The 23,025-nt window shown below is 34.3% G+C and overlaps 1 protein-coding gene across 2 annotated transcripts in view; it reads right to left on the reverse strand.

The window, feature by feature from the left end:
- The window catches only part of Hacd2 (3-hydroxyacyl-CoA dehydratase 2), a 96,284-nt gene that overhangs the window by 35,028 nt on the left and 38,231 nt on the right, over positions 1-23,025 (reverse strand). For both annotated transcript variants that reach the window (XM_085814819.1, XM_085814818.1), the window contains 3 exons: positions 11,910-11,976; positions 11,686-11,793; positions 11,382-11,509 (listed from right to left, as the gene is read on the reverse strand). In XM_085814819.1, coding sequence (XP_085670945.1) covers positions 11,382-11,509; positions 11,686-11,793; positions 11,910-11,976 — 303 coding nt within the window. The remainder of the gene's footprint in view (positions 1-11,381; positions 11,510-11,685; positions 11,794-11,909; positions 11,977-23,025) is intronic.

Genomic DNA, 23,025 nt, shown 5'->3' on the forward strand with positions numbered 1-23,025 from the left:
ACCTAGAAGGAATTCGCCAGAGATACCTAGAAGATGCCAGACCCAGACCCTGCCATCCGAACGGTAAAGGGTGAACCTTAATTCATTACTCCGAAGAACCTGTTTCCACTGATCTACGGTCCAATTTCGATGTGCTTTGCACCACATTAACCAAGCAGCACGGTTGGACTTTGTGATCAAAGGCTTATGGGCAGCAGCACGACCATGAAAACAAAGCAGATGTGCTTCCTTACGGATGGTATTCATTGAAACAATACTCCTGGATGCCTGTTGAAACTCCTCGCGGATGAGGACCATCGGTTGGGTGTGGTTCTTCCGAATTTCTCTGGACAGCACTCGTCGGTTTCTATCTCCCAGTTTCGTTGGTCTGCCGACTCGGGGCACATTCCGACAATCACCGCTCACCTTCCACTTCTTAATCACATGGGTCACTGTCGATTTGGGGTACTTCAGATCGCTAGATATGTCCCTTAAGAATCGGCCACATTTGTGATACCCGATAATTATACCTTTTTCGAAATCAGAGAGCTCCGAACTGCGAGGCATCTTGCATGCAACTAAAGCCAATGCTGTTTCCTACACGATATATACCGGCGTAGTCAGTGACATACCTTTGGACCGCAGATATCGTCATTTGCATAGGTGTCCCCAAATACTTATTGATAGTCAGTATATTATTTAGTACATTTTTAGTTTAAAAGGATAAGATAATCATTTAAAGAACAATATCCGATTACAGCCGATTCAAAAAGTTCTAAAAAAAATGCTAGTTCTACGGTTTTTGTCTGGTTTCTCTCGGTTGCCAATATGCTCGAATCAATAACTATTTCTCTCTTTTTTTTTTCTTTTATCTGAGTAGTTGCCAACAAATTTAAATTCACATTATCGAACATTTTAATTTTATCATTTTTACAAATTACCTTGTTGCTATGTAACGACACGATCCCTTAGGTACTAGTAAGTAAACAATCTTCATTATTTTCCAAAAATTTTAAACTTTACATTAATATAAAAATAATAAATATTTTTATTGCAGATCAACATCCTACACAGCTTTCATATCACTGTTTCTTAAATTCTTAAATCATGTCATATTCTCTAGTCATACTAGAATTCTATACATTCTATTACAAATAAAAAAAAAAAATCTAATTTCTCACAGTGAAATCGGCATCGCACACAACCTCGGGATTGCATGAAAGAAAATAAACACTACAAATTTGGAACACTAAGCAATGCTTTACACACACACATACACATATTATCAATGAACTCATATTATCAAGTGCAATTGCGATAGCAAATACTACATATTAAAATAAAAAAAAGTATAAGTTATTTATAAAGTTAACAATTTTGCTACTATTAAGTTGATCGTCGGATTATCAATATTTTTCGGAAAGCATTATCAACATATCAAAAGCAAACAATTAAAAATACAATAAAAAGATTTCTAAAGTATAACTTGCAATTAAAACAACAATGCAAATTTAAAATACACAAATGACACGTTAAACATTTCATATAAAATATGTTACATTACAGCTCGGCATAACATACAGCCTCGCTGTGTCCATGTGCCCAACGACCTGTATTCGCTCAAAAAACTTCAAAGAGTTGTAAAAACTTCGTGTCGATGCACACATCCATCTATTCTCACTAAAAAAAATCAGAGAATTGCACAAACTTGGCATTGCGCACTGCCTTGGCTTTGTCCATGAGCAAATCGATCTATTTTTACTTAGAAAACATTACAGAAATGCACAAACTCGGCATTGCGCGCTACATTGGCTTTTCCCATGTGCACATCGGTCTATTTTCGCTTAAAAAACATCAGAGAATTACACAAACTCGGCATCGCGCACAACATCGGCATTGCGTTCTGCATTGGCTTTGCCCATGTACACATCGATCTATTTTCACTTAAAAAAAATCCGAGAATTGCACAAACTAGGCACCGCGCACAACCTCGGCATTGTGCACTACATTGGCTTTGCCCATGTACACATCGATCTATTTTCACTTAAAAAACATCAGAGAATTGCACACAGTCGGCATCCAGCACAACCTCGGCATTGCGCACTGGAATGGTTTTGCCCATGTACACATCGATCTATTTTCACATAAAAAAACATCAGAGAATTGCACTACCTCGGCATTGCGCAGTGCATTGGCTTTACCCATGTACACATCGATCTATTTTTACTTAAAAAACATCAGAGAATTGCACAACCTCAGCTTTTCCAATCTTCTAGGATTGAGCCAAAAAGAAATACAAAATATTAAAAATAAGCAAGTTTAAAACGAAACATACAAGAAAATGTTTTTCACTTACCCTTTTCAGGAAAAATGTAGTCTTTTTTAGGGGTTTTATATATGTATATTGAATTTATCTCAAGGGAAAACCCTTTTGCCCCCCCCCATCTTAATCATCCCTTAAATACATTTACTAATTTACTTTAAATACATTTACTAATTATTTTAAATACATTTACTAGGGCGTTTTTTTAACGTTTTGTGTGTTACCTTTCTTTATCAAATACCATGTTCTTTACACTTAAACCATAAAATTCAGTTCAACAGCAATATCGCAAAATAATTTTAAAATGAGCATAGCTTTAAATTTCCGATACACAGTTTTGCACTCTGCACAAAAAAATGTTTTCCCCCTTCCATACTGTGCTGCCGTTGCTCGCTTTGAAATCTTTCAGTTTGTTAATCAAAAATTCGTTCAAGTTTTACAAAATATGAATCAGATAATAAAAAAAATTCCAAGTTTAGGCTTCTAGATGCCTATATTAGGTTGGAAACGTACGCTATTCAAAATTTAATGACTCCAGGTACCGTTGTTTTATCACAAAGCGAGAAACATTTATGCAGATTTTTCAATATTTAATTTCTTTAAATGTAACACAGGGCGATAACATTTAGTGGCAACAGAATAACAACACAGTTCAAAACATCGGGTTAGCCATGTTGGCGCGTTTATTGCCCATTGAAAAACAATTGCCAAGCAGTGAGCTAAACCGCATTTCAACCAAATTTCGTTACCTCCGAAATAATTCCATTTATCTTAAACTGAGCCTCAATTTACGAATTTCTGGGCGATTCATCCAAAATGGAGGAATTTTGACACTTACCTTGCTCAGTTCATGTGCAGGATCCGTAACCGTTTTAGGTAAAATCCTAGTACAGTCAAAAGTCGTTAATCCGGACTCGTCGGGACTTCGGCGATTCCGGATTATCGATTTTTCCGGATTATAGATCATCAGTTTAAATCTGGTAAAATGGCATGCAGAAATTATAAAATTAAAAATATGAAACCGTAATTTACGAAATAAAGAACAATTATGATCTAAAGAGTATCAAAATTTACAAAAAAAAAAAAAGCTTAATATTTATTTGTTTACTTTATTAAACATTTCTTTCAATGTAAGTTGTTTAAGTTGCTTCGTTTTTTATGTAATAATACATTCTCTTTAATTCTATAAACAGACATAATTTCTTGTTCAGTTAAAATATTCCGCTGTTCAAGTCCTATAATTGCTGTGTCGAGAATACCGACTAATTTGTCAATCGAAATTTTTTCGTTTTCAATAACCTTTGTCACTTTCTTCGCTATCGGAAGCGAATTACAATGACGAGGCATTTGATTTAAATCATATCAAAGACGGAGTACATCGAGATGAAATACTACATTGAGTAAGCAATTATAAGCCAAATAAAATAAAACATCTGCCCTTAAGATAAGGATAGTGCTGACAGATCAACTTCCAATTCATTGCAGGCCGCCGCGGCGTTAATGATAAACAAAGTTTAGATAAACAAACGTTAAAGTTTAGATAAACAAACGTTAAAGTTTAAATAAGCAAAGGATATGCCTTTATCCATTTTTTGCAGCAATTCCACTTTTTGTTTAATGGACTCCGAAAGATACTTTCGCTTTGTATATCCTTTACATATTAGTAAATATATATCGGAAATTCTATTTGACATCATCGAAAGTTCAAGCTTACTTTTATAAAATTGCTCTAACAGTCTGCAAAAAATAATAATCCGGATCCAACTCGAAGATTAAGGAACAACGCAATCTGCAACATTAACTGAAATAGATAATTAGATAATTTTAGCTTAGCTTATCCCGTCCGTTATACATTAAACGCGCATTCGTAAACGTATTTTGCGCACGCGCACACGCAAATTCGCAGCGGTAAAGGTCTTACGCGCATGCGTCAACGCGACGCATGCACAGAAAGTTTGTAGCTTTGAGGTCCGGATTATAGATCATTCCGGATTATGGGTGTCCTAATTAACGACTTTTGACTGTATACTGTGCAGCCTTGGCGCGATTTTGAAAATTATCGCCAACACCAAAATGACCTGTTTAACTACTCACCGTATATGTCGCGTTTACTGCTCATCATAAAGTCGCCAAAAGTAACCAAATTCCTTGTGCACTGGATACTTGGATTAAACCCAGTTTTCAGACACATTTACTTTAAAATCGAAAGTCCAAGTCACCAATTATTGGCTCTGACTCCAAATTAATCTTTATTTTTACAACTCCGTTTCATCAAATAACGTCAATCCACATTTTAAATCAAAAATAATCTTTTTGTTGCCATTCTATTTCAAGTCAATAGATAACAAATAAAACAATATTAATCAGTATTTAAAGTTTCTATATAAGTTCAAGCACCAACAACCGCATTGTGGATTACTGGAGAACTAATGGTGCAAAGAACACAGTACAGAGCCTTTGAAGGGTACTGTATTTTAATTTAAATTAGGAATTATTGTCAATAAAGCTAGCAGTTTTGTTAGCAGTTTTCCTTCATGTGTTATATCTTACATATAAAAAATATGTATCTATGCATTATAAATTAGCAAGAGCCCCTTTTTAATTTGGATACTTCCCCTCACTAAAAATAGTAATAACTTTTTCTAAGGTACATCTTTCAAAATTAATCCATTTAAGTAATCATGCCTGCAATGTGATGAAATCTAAGCCAATCAGACTAAAGAAAACGTTTAAAATATCACTGCAACTAACTGCGCATCTTTTTTCCCCACTTTGCTTGTTGCTTGCAAAATGCGCTTCACAGCACTCCACTTTGTTCACTGTTAAGATGTAAACTGCTGTATACAAAAATTGTGGAGTGCATCATGCACCCAAGGATGTGTACTGCACGAATGTTCACGAATAAATTAACGTGTTCTTTTCGTCAAAGTTGTTCTCCTTATTTCATTTTGTAAATCTACGCACTAGAGTCTCTCTAAGGAGTTATGATGCAAATAAGCATATCATTCTTTTTCTAGATATATGTTGCAATCTTCAGGGTTCGTACGCTTTTCTGCACACGGAATGAGCAAATGAGAACTGAACAAATTCAATTAAAAATACTACCTGTGCCTGAATTTCACTTTTGTAATGCCGTCCTAAACATAAAAGTAGGATGCATTACTATTAAACATAACTTAATTAGCATAATTATTAATAAGTTATAGAATAAAATAAAACTTTATGAAATTTATCAAGTAGCATTAAATATTTTACACTTATAATAGTTGAACATATTAGAAAGAAGATAAGTGACATTTTATTTACGTTTTACTAACGGTTAGATTTATTAAGACTGTTGTTTTACTTCTAAATTAATAGTTAGTTCTATGTTGACTTTTTTATGTCTCATTTTGGACAGGAACTAATGCAGCAAGTATGTGGAGAACAGAAACACACTCTGTCTTACACTCCATATACCTCAGTTTAAAAACTATCTAAGCGAACTGCAACCTGGTGAGAAAACAGAAACGGGAAATCATAGTAATGGCTGAAATTATAAACAACTGGGCAATTTACATAATAATAACTGTACATACTAATAGCAGTACATATCTTTGAAGAATCTTTCTTCAGCATGTTTCCTTTTCCTTTTAGAATTTAAATTAAAGATTTCTATTATTCTAAAAACACTAAATTTAGAAAGCATAGAAAAACCTGCTAATTTTATATCTTTAGTAATATGAACATTCAGAAGCAATATGAAATATATATGGTAAGGGCTGGTTACAGAGAAGGTGTGGCAGAATTTTTAGAATTTAGTGACACACCAAGCAACAAAATCTAGAAATGGCAAAACTTTTAGAATTTAGAGCAGGCATTGGAAGCAGAATTTAGGATCTGCAGAGATTTCAACAGGTGGGAAAATGCCTAGCGCCAGCCCTGTGTATGATGCATTCAGACATATAATATGAATCATTTAAATTGTCAGTTTTCAATTTCCTTACTAAGAAAAAAATTTCTTTCTATAATGCCTATCCTTCTGATAAGAATAAAAGCATTTTTGATATTTTCCATGTCTGTGTCTAGCGAAAATTAAAGAAAATAAAGGGAAGATAAACGTGTTAAGAAAAAGATTCTAGTATCAGAACTAAAGCATTTAAATATTATGTTTTCTTTGTTCTTCCAGACCTTCTCCAAAAAGTAAGAAATACATCGTAAACTTTCTGCAAAATACATTTGTTACGTGTTAATAGCATGGAGACATTTTTCTGTAATTTTCTAGAATCTTGGGTCTATAAATTTTGCCTTCAAATCCTTCTAAACTTTCTAAGCTGCAATGTCTAAAATCCTAAAGAAAAATTCTGTAACAGTAAAAAGCCAGAAATATTTTGAGAAAAAATATCAGAGGGAAAAGGTGTAAAATTAATTTTATAGAGAAAACTGAATACTCTGAGACAATTACATTGGAAAAATTCTTACCATGAAAAAATTTAAAAAGATATTTTAAATTATTTACATAGCTATTTTGCTTTTGCTAAAACTGTTTCGTTAATTGTTTCGTATACCTTGCTTAGTTTGCAGATTCAAAATATTGTATAATAAGTGGCCAAAATGGAACTTTATAATATGACAGCAAAAATTAAAAACGCTTTATTTTAATGTTATTTTTTAAACATAATTTCAATATTTTACCACTATTTTAATGAAAATTATCCATGTTACAATGTTTTAAAAAAATGTTGAAAAATTCCCAGATCTCGAAATTAAAAATTTTCTACAGAAACTGATCTTAAAATCGCCAAATAGCTGATAAGTCGCCGAATTCAGAGCCGTTTAATAAAAGAATTCACATCCCGAAAACCCAAAAGTTGTTTGAGAGCTCTTCATTAGAAAAAATGAAATCATTTCAAAATGCTTATGCTGCACTTCTTTTACTATAAAATTCGAAAATCCCACGATTTATGTTAGAAATAGAAACGAATTATAACCCATTCAAAAGATAACCATATCTGTCAGTTGAATTACCAAAAATATTCCTCCAAAATGGCAGTCGTAAAAAACAGACAGCTATTTCCGATAATTAAAATTAAGGACCTTCTGCCGATTTTGGCCGAAATCAAGGACTTTTAAGGACCAAAAATCGATTCCAAAATACTTAAGGACTCTTAAGGACCGTACGAAACCTGGATCTTCTACACTGGTGTGCAAAACTTGAGCAACAATATAAATTTTAATCAGATAGCCATGAAATTGCAAAGAGGTGCTTGTGATCAGTGCAATAAACACACAATTCAGTAGAAAAGTCATGTGTGTGTAAATCGCAGGAACATAGCGTCACAAGCGACATGAAGGTACACAAAACACGTGCGGTCGGTGCACTCAGCTCAAGACTACAATAAAAGGAAGAACAGAGACGCAAATAAAGACATTCGCTGCAAGTGAGTTCTTTCACGAAATATGGCTGGAAGAAATCACCTAATGATCAGAAAGCTGGAGGAGGGCCATGGTGTGGCCAGTGTAGCTAAAGAGTTTAAAATCACCAAAAGTGTCGTTTTGTGCGCTTGGAAATCCTTCCAAACCATAAGTACAGGTGTTAGAAAGGTTGGTGGTGGTGGTCCCAGGAAAACATTTCTGAGGGTGATCGATACATAGTCCTGCAGACGAAAAGAGCCCAAAACCAGTCAGCAAGCACCATAGCTCACAACTGTGTACAGTAACGGGGCGATAAGTGTTGCGGTTTACTGTGTTCAGATGTCTTCGCAAAAGGTGGCCTATTCACCCGCCATCTTGAACGCTGCCCATTCCCTTAAAATTTGGCCATCAGCAACACCATTTAGAGTGGTGCAAGGAGCACAAAAACTGGACATCTCATCAATGGAGTTGTATCCTCTTTACGGATGAGACGTTGTTTTAGTGCCACAAACGTTTCTCAATGCCAGTTGATATGGAGAGAGGTCGTGACACGGTTTCGTCCCAGTAACATCACAGAAAATGACCATTACGGTGGTCCTGGAGTTCCTGTCTGGGGATGCATTATGCTGAACAAGCAGACAGAGCTTCACATGTTTGACAGAGGTTCTGTAACCAGAGATCGCTATTGTCAGGAGGTGATCCTTCCCCATGTTCGTCTGTTCCGAAGTGCCATTGGAGCAGACTTTGTTTTTATGGATGACAATGCACGGCCACATTGAACTGCTGCTGTTCAGAAGATACTAGAAGGTGAAGATATCACTTGAATGGAATGGCCAGCATACTCCCCTGATTTAAATCCCATAGAACATGTGTGGAAGACACCTTGCGGCACGATTACATTCTCCGAGAAACACCCAACAACTGAAACAGATGCTGATTACGGAATGGGCACTCTTACCTCAAGATCTGTTGGACAATCTGGTGCTGAGTATGAAGAGACGGTGCGAAGCAACCACTGCAGTAAGGGGAGGGCAAATCCCATACGAAGGAAAATCTGCTTGTTGTTCTTCCTCTTGTACAGGAAATCATGTGTAACAATATTATGAGTTCAATAAAGTCTAAAGTAAATTTGTTTGATTCCATAATGTATGCTTTGTATTTATTTTTGCACAACTATGCTTTCATCATTGTTTAAATACAAAATGATGTCTCTCATTTCTGAATTTCATATCTCTCAGATGATTTCTTGTGGAGTTACAGCAAAAAGAACACCTGTTGCTTAAGTTTTGCATACCAGAATAATTCATCCAGTCTCTTACTTAAAATTATCACAAATACACACCATTTCACATATAACCTTTGAATGTGCAGTAATTCAGCACACTAATGACAGTTTTGATTATCTAAGGTTATTTACTTTTACTACATTTGAAAATCTGTTCTTTATTTAAAAACTTTTTCTCTAATTTAAATATGTGCATATAATACATAAATACATGTGTCTAACAAATCTTGTGTAGCATTATTCATTTTTATAGTCTAAGTGGGCAATTTGCCCAGGAGTATTAATTTTGTTTTGGCTCTTTGCATTGATTCACTATAAACGTTGATTCACTTTCCAAATTGTTGCCACCAAATACTAGAACCTTGTAATATATTTAAAGAAATTAAATAATGAAGAATCTGCATAAATGTATACGTATGTGTTTCTTGCACTGTGATAAAACAATGGTAGCTAGAGCCATCAAATTTTGAAAAATGTACGTTTTCACCCGAATATGGGCATCTGGAAGCCCAAATTTGGAATTTGTTTTATTATCCATTTTATATTTTGTAAAAGTTTAACGAATTTTTGATTAACAAATACACCGATTTCAAAGCGAGCAATGGCAACACTGTACGGGGGAAAACATTTTTATCTCTAATGCGCGAGACTATGTATTGGAAATTCTAAGATATGGTCATTTTATAATTATTTTACGATATTGCAGTTGAACAAAATTTTACGGTTTAAGTGTGAAGAACATGATATTTAATAAACAAAGGTGCACACAAAACATTTAAAAAAATGCCCTTTTAGGCGTAATGTAAAATATGAAATCTTTCAGATTTTATTAAAGTAATTATAAACCTGAACAAACTTTTTCTCTTCCCGCAATACTGTGAAAAAGGAATCACATCTGGTTGAAATGAAAATTTTCTTAATAAAATTAGGAAAAAAAAAAAAACACGAAAGTAGTACTTTTAGTGCAGGTAGTAATCACCACCCAAATCTATGAATTTCTGGCAATGTTTTAAAAGTTTTCCAAACCCCTCGGCCCAGAAACTAGGTGGCCGCAAATTCAAAAACAGATCGACTTCATTTCAGGTGTACTGTGCGGAATGAAAGATAGCACCAGCAAGATGTAGCTGCAAAAGTGACAAAAGGTAGAAGTCGAAAGAAGCTATGTTCGGGCTATATGGTGGGTGTGGCAAAAGATCCTCTTCAAGTCCATACAGAGTCAACTGGTGAATGCAGACACATGTGGTCTTGCATTATCTTGATGGAACGTTACCTTTTAGTGTCAGAACTCGGTTCAACATTTTTTCCTTGATAGCAGCATTAAGAGGGACTAGCATCTCGCTGTAGACCTTACTGTGAAGGGTTTTACCTTTTTCTGGACACTCTCTGTTGATAATACTACAGCAATAATCCCACCAGCACAAATCATATTTTGCTAGTCAAATTGCACTTTGTGATGCTGTTGACAGCCTCACAAGGTGCAGACCAACCCCTTTTCAGCCTGTGTTTGATGTAAATCCACTTTTCATCACAAGTGATGACCCGGTCCAGAATTTTGTCCTTGTGTTCATATTCGAGCAGATTAGCGCATTACATCTGTACTTATCTGCTTGAGTCAGCTCATGTGGCACTTGGTGATTGAACTTATATGTCAAGTTTATGCGATGAATAGCATGATTAATGGACATAGCACTAACGTCTAACCCTTTAGCAGGCTCTCGAGTGGCTGCATACTGAACTTCTTTCACACGTTCTCGCAGGCAGGCTTCATCAACATCAGTAGGTCGGCCAGAGTGCTCTGTTTGTTGAATGTCATAGTCCTTGTTTTTGAACTTTTGGGACCAAACCTTCACAGTGTCATATGATACAACATTAGTACCTAATCCTGTACACATGATTTGGTGACTATCTGTAGCTGACATTTTGCAACAGAATTGGAAGTAAATGATGGTTGTAATCTGCTAGCATGATAGTTCCATTCGTTAAAAACCAAATATTACTTTTATTATTTGGCTTAGACTAACCAAAAGTTTAAATACCAGTTCAATAAATTATTTACGCACTTGACATTACTTATTTTGGCATTAAAATGTACCTGTAAGTCAGTACATCATACAGTATGAATCAGTCACTAATTTGCATTTGATCTTAAATTTATTAATTTTAATAACAATAGAGAGGAAATGAATAAATATAAATCAAATCACTAATAGAATTTGTTATCCTCTTCATTATGATATATTCTATTGCACAAATCAAATTTTTATGACAAACCAACCTAAAAAAGAAATTTAAATAATGCATGAAGTCCCAGTGCTGACTATCGTATTCATATCAGACAGAGTCATGCAATTTTTATTTCAAAAATATTGACTCTAAATATTCTATTTCAGTGATACTCACTTGTAAAAATGGTGGCAGTGTACTGCCAGATGTATAACCCAATAATGGATGAATCACTTCTAATATCTGGAAAAACTGACAGAAGCTAAATGCAGAATGGACAACTGAGTACGCTTTCTCCATGAATGCTAAATAAAGAATAAAATGTTTAATAATGCCAAGTGTAGACACTAAGCATTCATAAAAATGCATTAAAAGAAACAGAAAATGCTTCAAAATGCTTTAAAGAATTTTTTACAAATTTTCCCTTACACTGAAATGTTAAAATATTAAACACATGAAAAAGAAAGAATTATACGATTACCTGGACCCTCTTTTGCATAATGAATGTTCAGCACAATTAAAACATACAAGTAGCCAATAAACTGGAACAGATTGTACAGAAATAAATATATCTTCCTGAAGTCCTGAACTAAAAATAATAAAATTTAAAAGGGAATAAAAATAATGGATTGTATGTAACATACATATTAAAATAAACTGCTATATGTTAAAAGTTAATCTTATAATGAAAAGAAATAATCTTACCCCTTTTTTGATACCTTTTCCTTCGATGATTAATTCTTGATAATGTTTGTTCAGGACTATAATGGGCCTAAAATGATTTATTTATATACAAAATAAAATCTCTTCAAATTAAATTAGATATTCATCAAACTTAAGCTTAGCATAGCAGGCAGGAAATAAGCACTAACCACTTAAAAAGGTTTTCAATATAATATTTTGATGTTAAAAGCTATAAGACATCTAATTATTGGGTCATATAAAAAGTTTCTGTGCTTTTTTGCCACTACATGGTGTTGATGCCTATATATCCGGCAACACTCACCCAATTGTCTCAAACGAACATATGCTTAAAAGGTGATATTCAGCTTCCATTGTTTGTGAAGATAGTTTTTTAATTCATTGCTCGTGTAAAAAGTTATATGAATTTGAAACTGAGTGAAATATCTGAAGAAATATGCTGTGTGATGGTTTTTTACTATAAAAAAGGTAAAAACGCTACAAAAACATGCAGAAAAATTTGTGAAGTGTATGGTGAGAATGTTGTGAGTAAATGACGGACCCAGGAGTGGTTTGCTCGATTCTGTTGCGGAAATTTCGATGTCAAAGATGCACCTTGCTCTGGTCAGCCAGTCATACAAAAAGTCGATAAAATTTTGCAACTGGTAGAGCAAGACTGGCACACAAGCTGTCAGCTAGATGTTAGGGTGCTACAACGCAAAGAAATTTGATTGACCGAATTGCCATCAGTGAAATGGTGCTGAAAGGCAACAAAATCGAACCATTTTTGGAGCGAATTATTATAGGCAATGAAAAATGGAAGAAATACGAGAATATCAAACGCAAGCGATCATGGTCAAAGGCCAGTGACCTTCCACAAACGACTTTAAAGCCTGGATTGTCATTAAATAAGGTTATCTTGAGTGTTTGGTGGTATTGGAAAGGAATTGTCCATTATAAGCTGCTGCAACTTGGCGAAACCATCAATTTGGCCCTGTACTGTGCACAACGTGACTGTTTGAACGAAGCAAACCAGAAAGAGCGACCAGAATTGGCCAACAGAAAGGATGTTGTGCTCCATCATGACAATGCACGACCACACACATCTTTGATGACTCGGAACAAATTGACGGAGCTTGGTTGTTAAGTTTTAATGCATCCGCCGTATAGCCCGGACCTTGCTCTGTTTGACTACCATTTGTTTCAGTCTCTGCAAAACTCTCTTGATGGTGAAAAACTGGCCGACCGAAGCACTGCTGAAAATCACTTGACCAAGTTTTTTGACGATAAACCACAGAAGTTCTATACCGATGGAATCATGAAACTACCCAAAAAATGGCAAAAGGTCAGATAATAATGGTCAATAAGTACTTGATTAAAACTGATTTTCAGTAAAGAAAATTTTTGTTCAAATGTGTACTAAAAAAGCACGCAGAATTTTTAAGTGACCCAATAAAACTAGAGACAAGTATTACTATAAATAAACCATTTGTATTAATTCACCAAAGGTAATTTTCATAGTTTCTATTCCTTCCACCCATAATTTTTTCACACTAATTAAATACTTTATTTCTTGGAAAGTAAACATACTTCTTACTTCCCTTTATACCAAAGAAAAACTGACTGTTCAAAACGCTTGATCAAATGATATAGTACTTATATATCAGGCTGTTGATTGAGAAAGCTGGCTATACACAATAAGTACTTAATCAGCTTCATTTTTATGCTATGTAGAGGCTTTCAACGATTTCTACTATTTTGTTAGACCCTCCAATTTTATTGAAAACTCTGTTTAGAACACTAGAATACAAACTTCCTGCAGGTAATTAATTGTTTTGAATCTATCATTGTTTTGTTGTCCATATTAAGCCGACCATATCATGTCCATTAATACCCACTTTTTTTAATGATAGTATCCTGTAACTTTGAAAATAATTCACTGCTTGCTATTCTGTAACAGGCATATCTCAAATCTTTTTTTCCCCAAAAACTGCAAGTGGGGAATGCATCTATAACAGTTAATTTAGATCCTTGTTCATAAAAAAAAAGCATACCTTATCAAGAATCAATCAGAATTACATCAAACAGAAGCACAGCTATTACTAGTTTGTTGCTACATCATGCATATTCCATGCAGGTGCTAAATTGTGCTGTTTGGCAATAATTTCATGATCGATAGGATAATAGGTAAATACCAATATTATTTAATAAGCAGTAATATTTAGTCAATTGAGTTCCACACAATAAATACTCAAAAACTTTTGAAATATGGAATAGAGGAAAAGAAAATATATTATTTCCATTTATTATTAAAAAAATATTTAAGATTATTTTTTAAAAAGACTAAAAAAGCAAAACTGAAAGTATATTCTTCTTAGATAAAGTTAGCTAGCAATAAGGGAAAAAAATCACATATCCATGCTGGTGCTAAATTGTGCTGCTTGGCAATACTTTTATGATCGATAGGATAATAGGTAAATACCAGTATTATTTAATAAGCAGTAATATTTAGTCAATTGAGTTCCACACAATAAATACTCAAAAACTTTTGAAATACAGAATAGAGAAAAAAGAAAATATATTATTTCCATTTATTATTAAAAAAATATAAGATTATTTTTTAAAAAGACTAGAAAAGCAAAACTGAAAGTACATTTGTTGGGATACATGATACTTCCGCCTATGCGTGCGCATAACGATTGGAATGATTACGTAAGTTTTTTTACCGCGCGCGCGCTCAACAATTTATGATGCAATCAGTGTTCTATTTTTAGTTTAGTTTGTTTATGAATGCCTTAGGAAATGGATGTGTAGTTTTTGATATCTTGTAATAACTTCTCTTTTATAACTAATGTAAAGATAACCTCTCTTTTATAACTTGTGTAGAGATTTAAAAACCTGAACCTGTGCGTATTTTTTGGATATACCTGAATGAAGAACCTGATGATTCAGGTAAGTGCTATTTTGCTTATCTACTGTTGGAATGCTTTATGAATTAATATTATCTATTGAATTGACGTAACATTAATTTGGCATCCCGTGCCGAGACGAAAGCGAATTAATTGAAGATTGTGATTAATGAATTTATGTATTTTGAATTTAAAAAGCACTTACTGAATTCTTTAAGATTTTATATGTTTGATTCAGTAAACATGTCAGTAGAAGATATTACTAAAGAAAAAGAGAGGTGGTTTGAGAATGTCCATTACCAGAATTCTTAAGAAAATAGAATTTTAACTAGATAAGTCTTCTGTTAATATAAATTTGTTAGAAGAAGACTTAAAATTCTTGAACGATAAGTTCAGCTGATTCTGAAATCGAAAGTACTTTGAAACCAGAAGAATTCGATGAAGAGATTCAAACTACAGAAGAATATTGCGAAAGAATTCTGTTCTGTTCTGTTGCTGAATTGAGAGCGAAAAAATGGATTCACTTGTCAAACCAAAACTTTACTGTTATTGATACAAATCTATCTAATTCTCAAATAGTTAATGATTCATTGAAACGGAAGTTTAAGCTTCCTAAAATAGAATTTAAGTTATTCGGCGGTGATTTCAAAGAATGGTTGCCATTTTGGGCACAATTTGAGAAGATACACAACGATAATGAAATCGCGAAGGACGATAAATATCAGTATTTCTTACAAGCTTCCGCCTATGCGTGCTACATTAAAAGGTTCAAGTGTGCGAGAACTTGTTGAATCATTTCCGGCCGCAGCTGATAGTCATGAAGACGTAATATGATGTTTAAAGGCAAGATCTGGCCGAACTTACATGTTAATCGAAATGTATATTAGAGAAGTTCTTTCATTGATGATGAATAATGCAATCGGTAAAGGCCCTAAAATGCCTCTTTTTAAACTTTACAATAAGATTGAAACTTATTTAAGGTGTTTAAATATTTTAGGTGTTTCCAGCACAAATTATTCTTCAATATTGTATTTGTTGATTGAATCTTGTTTGCCTGTCAGCATATTGAGAGTTTAGGAAAGACATTTGAATTCCATATCCCTAGCATCTAAAGAAGAAACTGTTGATAAGTTAGATAACTTGATGAAATTGTTATGTCATGAGAGTGAAAGCGAAGAGAAAGTGCATCTAGCACGGACCAGATTTAACTGTGAAATCGAAAGAATAACTATTTCACCCGCGTCAGCATGATGAGAAAGATTTACTCCAGCTGCAGAGTTATGTAACTCTTCGGATATTAAAAAGGAAAGTTGTGTACTTTATAACAAAGCACATATGAGTAGCCAGTGTAGGTGTGCTGATAATTTGCCTTATGAAGAGAAAAAGCAAATGTTGTTGATAAGGGGCGCTTATTTCAGATGTTTAGCAGTAAGAAAGCATATTTCTCGATTTTGTAAAAGGAAAGTACCACCATGCGAGATTTGCAATAAGAGTCATTTTAAATTAATGTGTACTGAAAAATGTAATCCCGAAAATTCATACTAATCGCTCCAGGTTGAGGAGAAACAAATCAAAAGTAAGGGCTTCGCTCTATCTAACAAAACAGCTACTCTTAAAATTCTTTTGCAAACACTTATTGTTCGTCTTAGGAATAAGAATAAAACGAAATACATACGGGTACTAATTGACTCGGGCAGCAGTAAATCTTACTTGTCAAATTTTGCAATAATGGAAATAAGATAGGAATGTATTGGTGAAGAAATTTTAACGCATAGTTTGTTCGGCGGTATAGAAACTACGGAAACACATAAGAGATATTTGATTCGCATTAGTGACTTTTCAGATAATTATCAATGTAATTTCAAGGTGTTGAATCAAGAAAAAATTTGTTCTGAAGTCCCAAAAATACCACGTGGTAAATTTATGATTGAAATTAAGAAATATAAAATTTTCCTGTCTGATTTGAATGATAAAGTAGCTATGTTGTATCAATTCTTTCCCGACGAGATTCATAGACTTGCAGGTGCTGATATCGCAGGTAAACCGTATACCAGAAACATAAAACAGTTAGACTCAAGTCTAGTCTTGATGGAAACGCGGCTTGGATGGACACTAATCGGTAAGAGCTTGAGATGGTAGCTGAAGAACATTTTAACAGAAGTGTAAAATTAGATGTTGATGGAAGGTGCGTTGTAAGTCTCCTGTGGCTACGAGGCCATTCTCCTTTGCCCACTTGCAAAAATGTTGCAGAACGAAGGCTAAAGGGCTGCGTTGAATCACTGAAGAGGAATGGAAACTTAGAAGCATACAAAGAAGTGTTTAGAGAGTGGCTTCAAGAAGGCATTACTGAAGAAGTTAAGAATTCCTGTAATGAAGAAAGTGAACACTTCTTACCTCACAGGGCTGTAGTGAAAGAAAATTCCACTACAAGGGTGAGACCGGTTTTTGATGGATTGGCCAGAGAAAAGAACTCACCTTCTATTAACGACTGCCTGGAAAAGGGCCCCAACACCGTCCATTCCTGCCATCAGGAATTGATTTAGATTAAAGAAAATAGGCGTTGTTGCGGACATTTGTAGAGCCTTCCTGCAAATTGAACTGAGTGAGAGTGATCAACCATATCTAAAGTTTTTATGGTGGGAGGTTGGTGATCCTGCCAAACCTAAAGTTTTCCAGCATAGACAGGTTGTGTTCGGACTTTCATGTTCCCCGTATCTTTTGGGAGCAACCATTCGATTTCATTTACAGAATGCTCCTCACCATTTTGAAAAAACAGCCACCAAGCTGTTGGAATCCTTTTACATGGATAAATGTGTTACCAGTGTGGAAAATCCCGAAGAACTTGAGAAATTTATTGAGGAATCCAACCTGGTTCTTAGCACCGCCAAATTCGAACTTCGAGGGTGGGAGCACAGTTATAATAATCAAGACTCTGAAGACCCTTTGCCAAAAAATGAAAAGAATATTCCAGTTCTAGGGCTTGAGTGGAACTTAAAGAACTTTTTGATGGTAGATTTATGAGAAAATGTCGAAGACGATATAGCTGTGACAAAGAGAAAAATCCTGTCAATCATACATAAAATCTTTGATCCCTTTGGCTTCACCTGTCCTGTTACTTTGGGACCAAAAGCTCTCCTACAAGAATGCTGGAAATTTAAAGTATCATGGAATACTGAACTTCCTACCACCACTGCAAAGAAGTTTGAGAAGTGAAGACGGGAACTTTCTAAGCTGAAAGAAATAGAAATTCCTCGATGTCTTATTCCCAATTCTGAAGTACCAAAAAGCCTAACATTGCAAGTATTCTGTGACGCAAATAAGACAGCTTATGCTACCTGTGTTTTCTTACGAAGTGAGACCGAAACTTCAACGACCTGTCAACTTGTTCAGGCACGGTGTAGAGTAGCACCGATGAAATCTATTTCTATTCCAAGAATGGAACTTCTCTCCTGCAACATTGGAGCTAGATTAGCTCAAAGTGTGACTAATGACCTAAAAATGGAAAATGTGGGGAAGTTTTTCTGGGCTGACTTGGCAAACACTTTGTATTGGATTAAGGCAAAAGAAAATTGGGCTCCCTTCGTTTTTAATCGAGTACAAAAGATTCGTTCTATGACAAGTTCTGAAGACTGGCATCGTGTCCCAGGTCCAATGAATCCAGCAGATCTTCCATCCCGGGATGCGATGCAGAAACATTACGAAAATCTCGATGGTGGGAAGGACCATCGTGACTGAGAAAACCAATGGAAGAATGGCCAAATTCTAACGTAGTTCCTGATTTTAATATAATAAATTTAGAAAAAAGAAAGACTATTGTTAGCACAGTTAATCACAAAATGTCACAACAAGAAAAATATTATGATAGATTCTCTTCGTACAACCAACTACTTAAGAGTCACTGTATGGGTATATCAATTTTTTACCAAGTGTAAGGTTGAAAAGTCTAATCGAATTTCTGGAATCTTGACACTAGAAGAAATAAATAAGGCAGAGATCACCTTGTTAAAAGTTGTACAGAAGGAATCATTTACAGGACTGAATGATAAACACTTGAAAACGATACAGTGTTACGCTAATTCTAATGGTATTTTGAAAGTTAAGACTCGAATCTTAATGAGAAAAGATACAAGAAATTTCCGATATCCAATAATACTACCCTGTAATCATCCAATTACAGAAAAAATCATCAGACACATGCTGCTCAACCATGCAGGTGTTCAAACCCTAATGAGCAACTTAAGAGAAGATTTTTGGGTTCTTAAATGCAGGAAGACAGGCCCATTAATCCTAAGAAATGGCCAGAAAGCTTGGATTGTTATATTTACCTGTGCCATTTACCAAGTTATACATCTGGAGTTGACTACATCTTTATCGACAGACCATTTCTTGCAAACGCTTAGATGTTTCATAGCTCGATAGTGTCAACCTTCCATCTTTTACTATGACAATGGTTCTAATTTTTCAGGAGCTGAGAATTTGCTGAAGAAAATTGATTCGGACGTCATTTCCCAATACAGCGGATCTCAAAAGATCATTTGGAAATTTAATCCCCTGTCTGCCCCATGGTGGGGTGGGTGGTGAGAATGTCTGATAGGTATAATCAAAGGAATTCTACGAAAGGTTCTAGGTAGAAGCTCACTTAATTTAGAAGAAATGAACACCATTATTTGTGACATTGAAGGTGTGATTAATCAGAGACAATTAACCTATATTTCGGGAGAAGTTGATGATTTAACTCCACTTACCCCTTCTATGCTCTTGCATGATGTTAAAGAAACAGGAATCCCAGATCTTGATGTTCTGGATTCGTCGTTGTTAAATAAAAGACGTTTACCCTCAACGTGTGAAACAAGATTTAAGAAAACGGTTTCGTACTGAATATTTAGGAATTTACGCCAATCATCGAAATCTCATAAAAATCAGAAACACATCCAAATTGGTGATATTGTTCTGGTTTCTAGTGATAATGTCAAGAAAATTGAATGGCGTCTGGCTAAGGTGGTTGAACTCTATCCTTCTAAAGATGGACAAGTTCGCTTAGTAAAAATAAAAATGAAAAAAGGAGAATTTCTCCGCCCAGTTCTATTCAATCCAGATTGGAAAAAAGGTCCGCTGCTTCAATATTAGATATTTTGCGGAGAAAGGGGAGAACCTCCCAACCTCCGTACTGTATAATGTATTGGTAATGGCGAAAAAAAAAAAAAAAAAAAAAAAGAAGAAAGAAAGAAAAAGAAAAGAAATTATTCTGACTATTCGATTACTTTCCTTTTATTTAAGCCATTCTGAATACTATTCCTTAGAAAGCTAATCTGTGTAAAAATACACCCATTTTTGGAAGTTTATGTACACTTCAGCAGCTGCTGCAACTACAATGTATTATTATAAATATTCATACATAGGCTCATAATATAAACATAACGATCATAATAAATACGAATATGAACTGACCACGCGGAACGAGAATGCAAATTATTAAAATCTTGATAGAAATTCAAACGTGTGTAGTATTTGGGTGGGAGGAAAAAAATACCGAATGTACCGGAATTTTCTACGGTTTTCGCAATTCTTTGACCAATAGAACGACATGCACCTGTCTGTACTCTCGCAAGCACAATAGGTTACGTTAATGCAGAGAAAGGGGGAAAAGCTATTTCCGGGAGTATGATTCACCATTTGACGTTCCATATACGGAAGAAAAGTTGTTTATTTAGTTTGGGCTTTGGTACGGGGGGGGATGCGCGTTCATTAAAAAAGCGCTAAAAACAAAAAATAAGGGCTTTAAAGAAAAAGTAAGCACTTATAAGGGCCTTTATATTTTATTTTCAAATATAAGGACTTATAAGCACTTGTAAGGACCGCTACGAACCCTGTTTAAGATTTTATATGTTTGATTCAGTAAACATGTCAGTAGAAGATATTACTAAAGAAAAAGAGAGGTGGTTTGAGAACGTCCATTACCAGAATTCTTAAGAAAATAGAATTTAAACTAGATAAGTCTTCTGTTGATATAAATTTGTTAGAAGAAGACTTAGAATTCTTGAACGATAAGTTCAGCTGATTCTGAAATCGAAAGTACTTTGAAACCAGAAGAATTCGATGAAGAGATTCAAACTACAGAAGAATATTGCGAAAGAATTCTGTTGTGGAAATTGAGAGCGAAAAAACGGATTCACTTGTCAAACCAAAACTCTACTGTTATTGATACAAATCCATCTAATTCTCAAATAGTTAATGATTCATTGAAACGGAAGTTTAAGCTTCCTAAAATAGAATTTAAGTTATTCGGCCGTGATTTCAAAGAATGGTTGTCATTTTGGGCACAATTTGAGAAGATACACAACGATAATGAAATCGCGACGGACGATAAATATCAGTATTTCTTACAAGCTACATTAAAGGGTTCAAGAGTGCGAGAACTTGTTGAATATGGAATGCTTTATGCATTGATTAATATTGTCTATGGAATTGGCACAATAATATTCTTCTTGGATAAAGTTAGCTAGCAATAAGGAAAAAAAAAACATGATTAGGCATTGAGGTATCAGCATATGTAATTAAGACAACTATGTGAACAAAATTTGAAAACATAGACAGCATGGACATGGATTACCCCAATGATAAATATTGCTTCCATGCGAAAAGTCAGATATTAGAAATTCCCATTCTCATTTTTTAAGGTAAAGACTGGCCACCTAACATTATATTCATATCCTGTCATTAATGCAAAGTACATTCTTGCACTAATGGTACAAAATATGCCAAAAACTTGGTAATTCTATAGTATTAAAATTGAGGTGTAGATAATTCTACTGCATCTAAATCAAAGGTAAAATTGTATTTCATACTCACTGTCTTGTTTCATAATCAAAGCATGTACAGAACTGAGAAATTCATAATATAGTTGAACCATAGCAAATGCAAGTTTGCCTGGCAATCATTCAGAAGGGATGTAAATTATGGGCTGTGTAGGGTGACAGGGGTCACATGAGAATTTGCTCTTCATCGAAAAAAGGAATTTACTACCGAAAAGTCCCTGTGTCATCGGGTGATCTTCTCATGATGTTTTGCTTCATATTTGCAGAAATAAATGTGAAGATTCGCACTAGTATGCAACCTTGGAAACCAAAAATGTTGAACATTTTATAATATATGAATTTTATGTGAACAACGCATAGTTCATTGTTTAAAAATAATAGAATTATATTCTTTACTGGAAGAGTTCTTTTTGTAATTAAAAAAAAGGGACAACAGGTTTCCAGCCCATTTCAGTGGGATATCCCCAGATCCTATCCTGATTTAAAATGGCCTTTGTCAATACCCTGATTTTTATAGAAGAGTTTGTCATTCTTTTTTTTTTTTTTTTCCTAAAATAAGGATATAGAATAATGAATAAAATTTTAGCACAAAATCAAAAGGAAATATAATAATTATTTAATTTGTAGGGATTTATATTTATTTTAACTAATAATTTAAAGTTTTATTTGAAACTTTCCTATAAGCCTTCATTCCCCTAATTGTCAGCGCCAGAATAGTTAAATGTTGTAGCGCATGAACAAATGCAAATTTTCTATTTTGAAGGAAATAGTTAAAAGCCGAGTTTTGCTAGGAGAGAGTTAGGCTTTAACTGCCGTCTCTGCCGTAGGTATGTTTGATTATAGCTGTTTCAAGTGGCTTAATTACATTTATCTGCTGCCACTAGCTTCAAAGGGGGTTTACGTTCGGGATATCCCTGAACCTCGTAGGCTAGTTTCATCACTTGTTAATATTTCAACTTTTAGTTTCAATTATCTGACTTTCAGTCACCGCCCAAGCAGAGACGCAGTTTTTTAGCGTCGAGTTGACGCATTGTAAATTTTAAAGAGTTAATAAAGGGTACTTGAACCCTTCCCCCGTGTAGTTTCTTGCTACTCCAGTATACAGACAGAACTGCATTCACTGGACTCTACAAATTTATTATTATTATAATTAATAAAATAACTAATAATAATTTATTATTCTATAATTATTACAGCTAATTACTAAGAAATTTCTTTCTTTCAATGTGTATTAATGAACATATATTTTAGCTAGTAAAAGTTATATAATATTTATTAAATACTGTTTAATTCTCTCTGCACGTGTACATTTTTATGAGATTCTCAAATTTGTATTCTTTATTTAAAAATACACTGCTGGCCACCCAAATTGCAACATCAAGAAAGACAAGAGATATGACAACAAAATTTATTTAG

This window comes from Stegodyphus dumicola, chromosome 4, assembly GCF_044657685.1.
Source record: "Stegodyphus dumicola isolate Sdum_Otavi_A_Nest chromosome 4, ASM4465768v1".
Lineage (NCBI taxonomy): Eukaryota > Metazoa > Arthropoda > Arachnida > Araneae > Eresidae > Stegodyphus > Stegodyphus dumicola.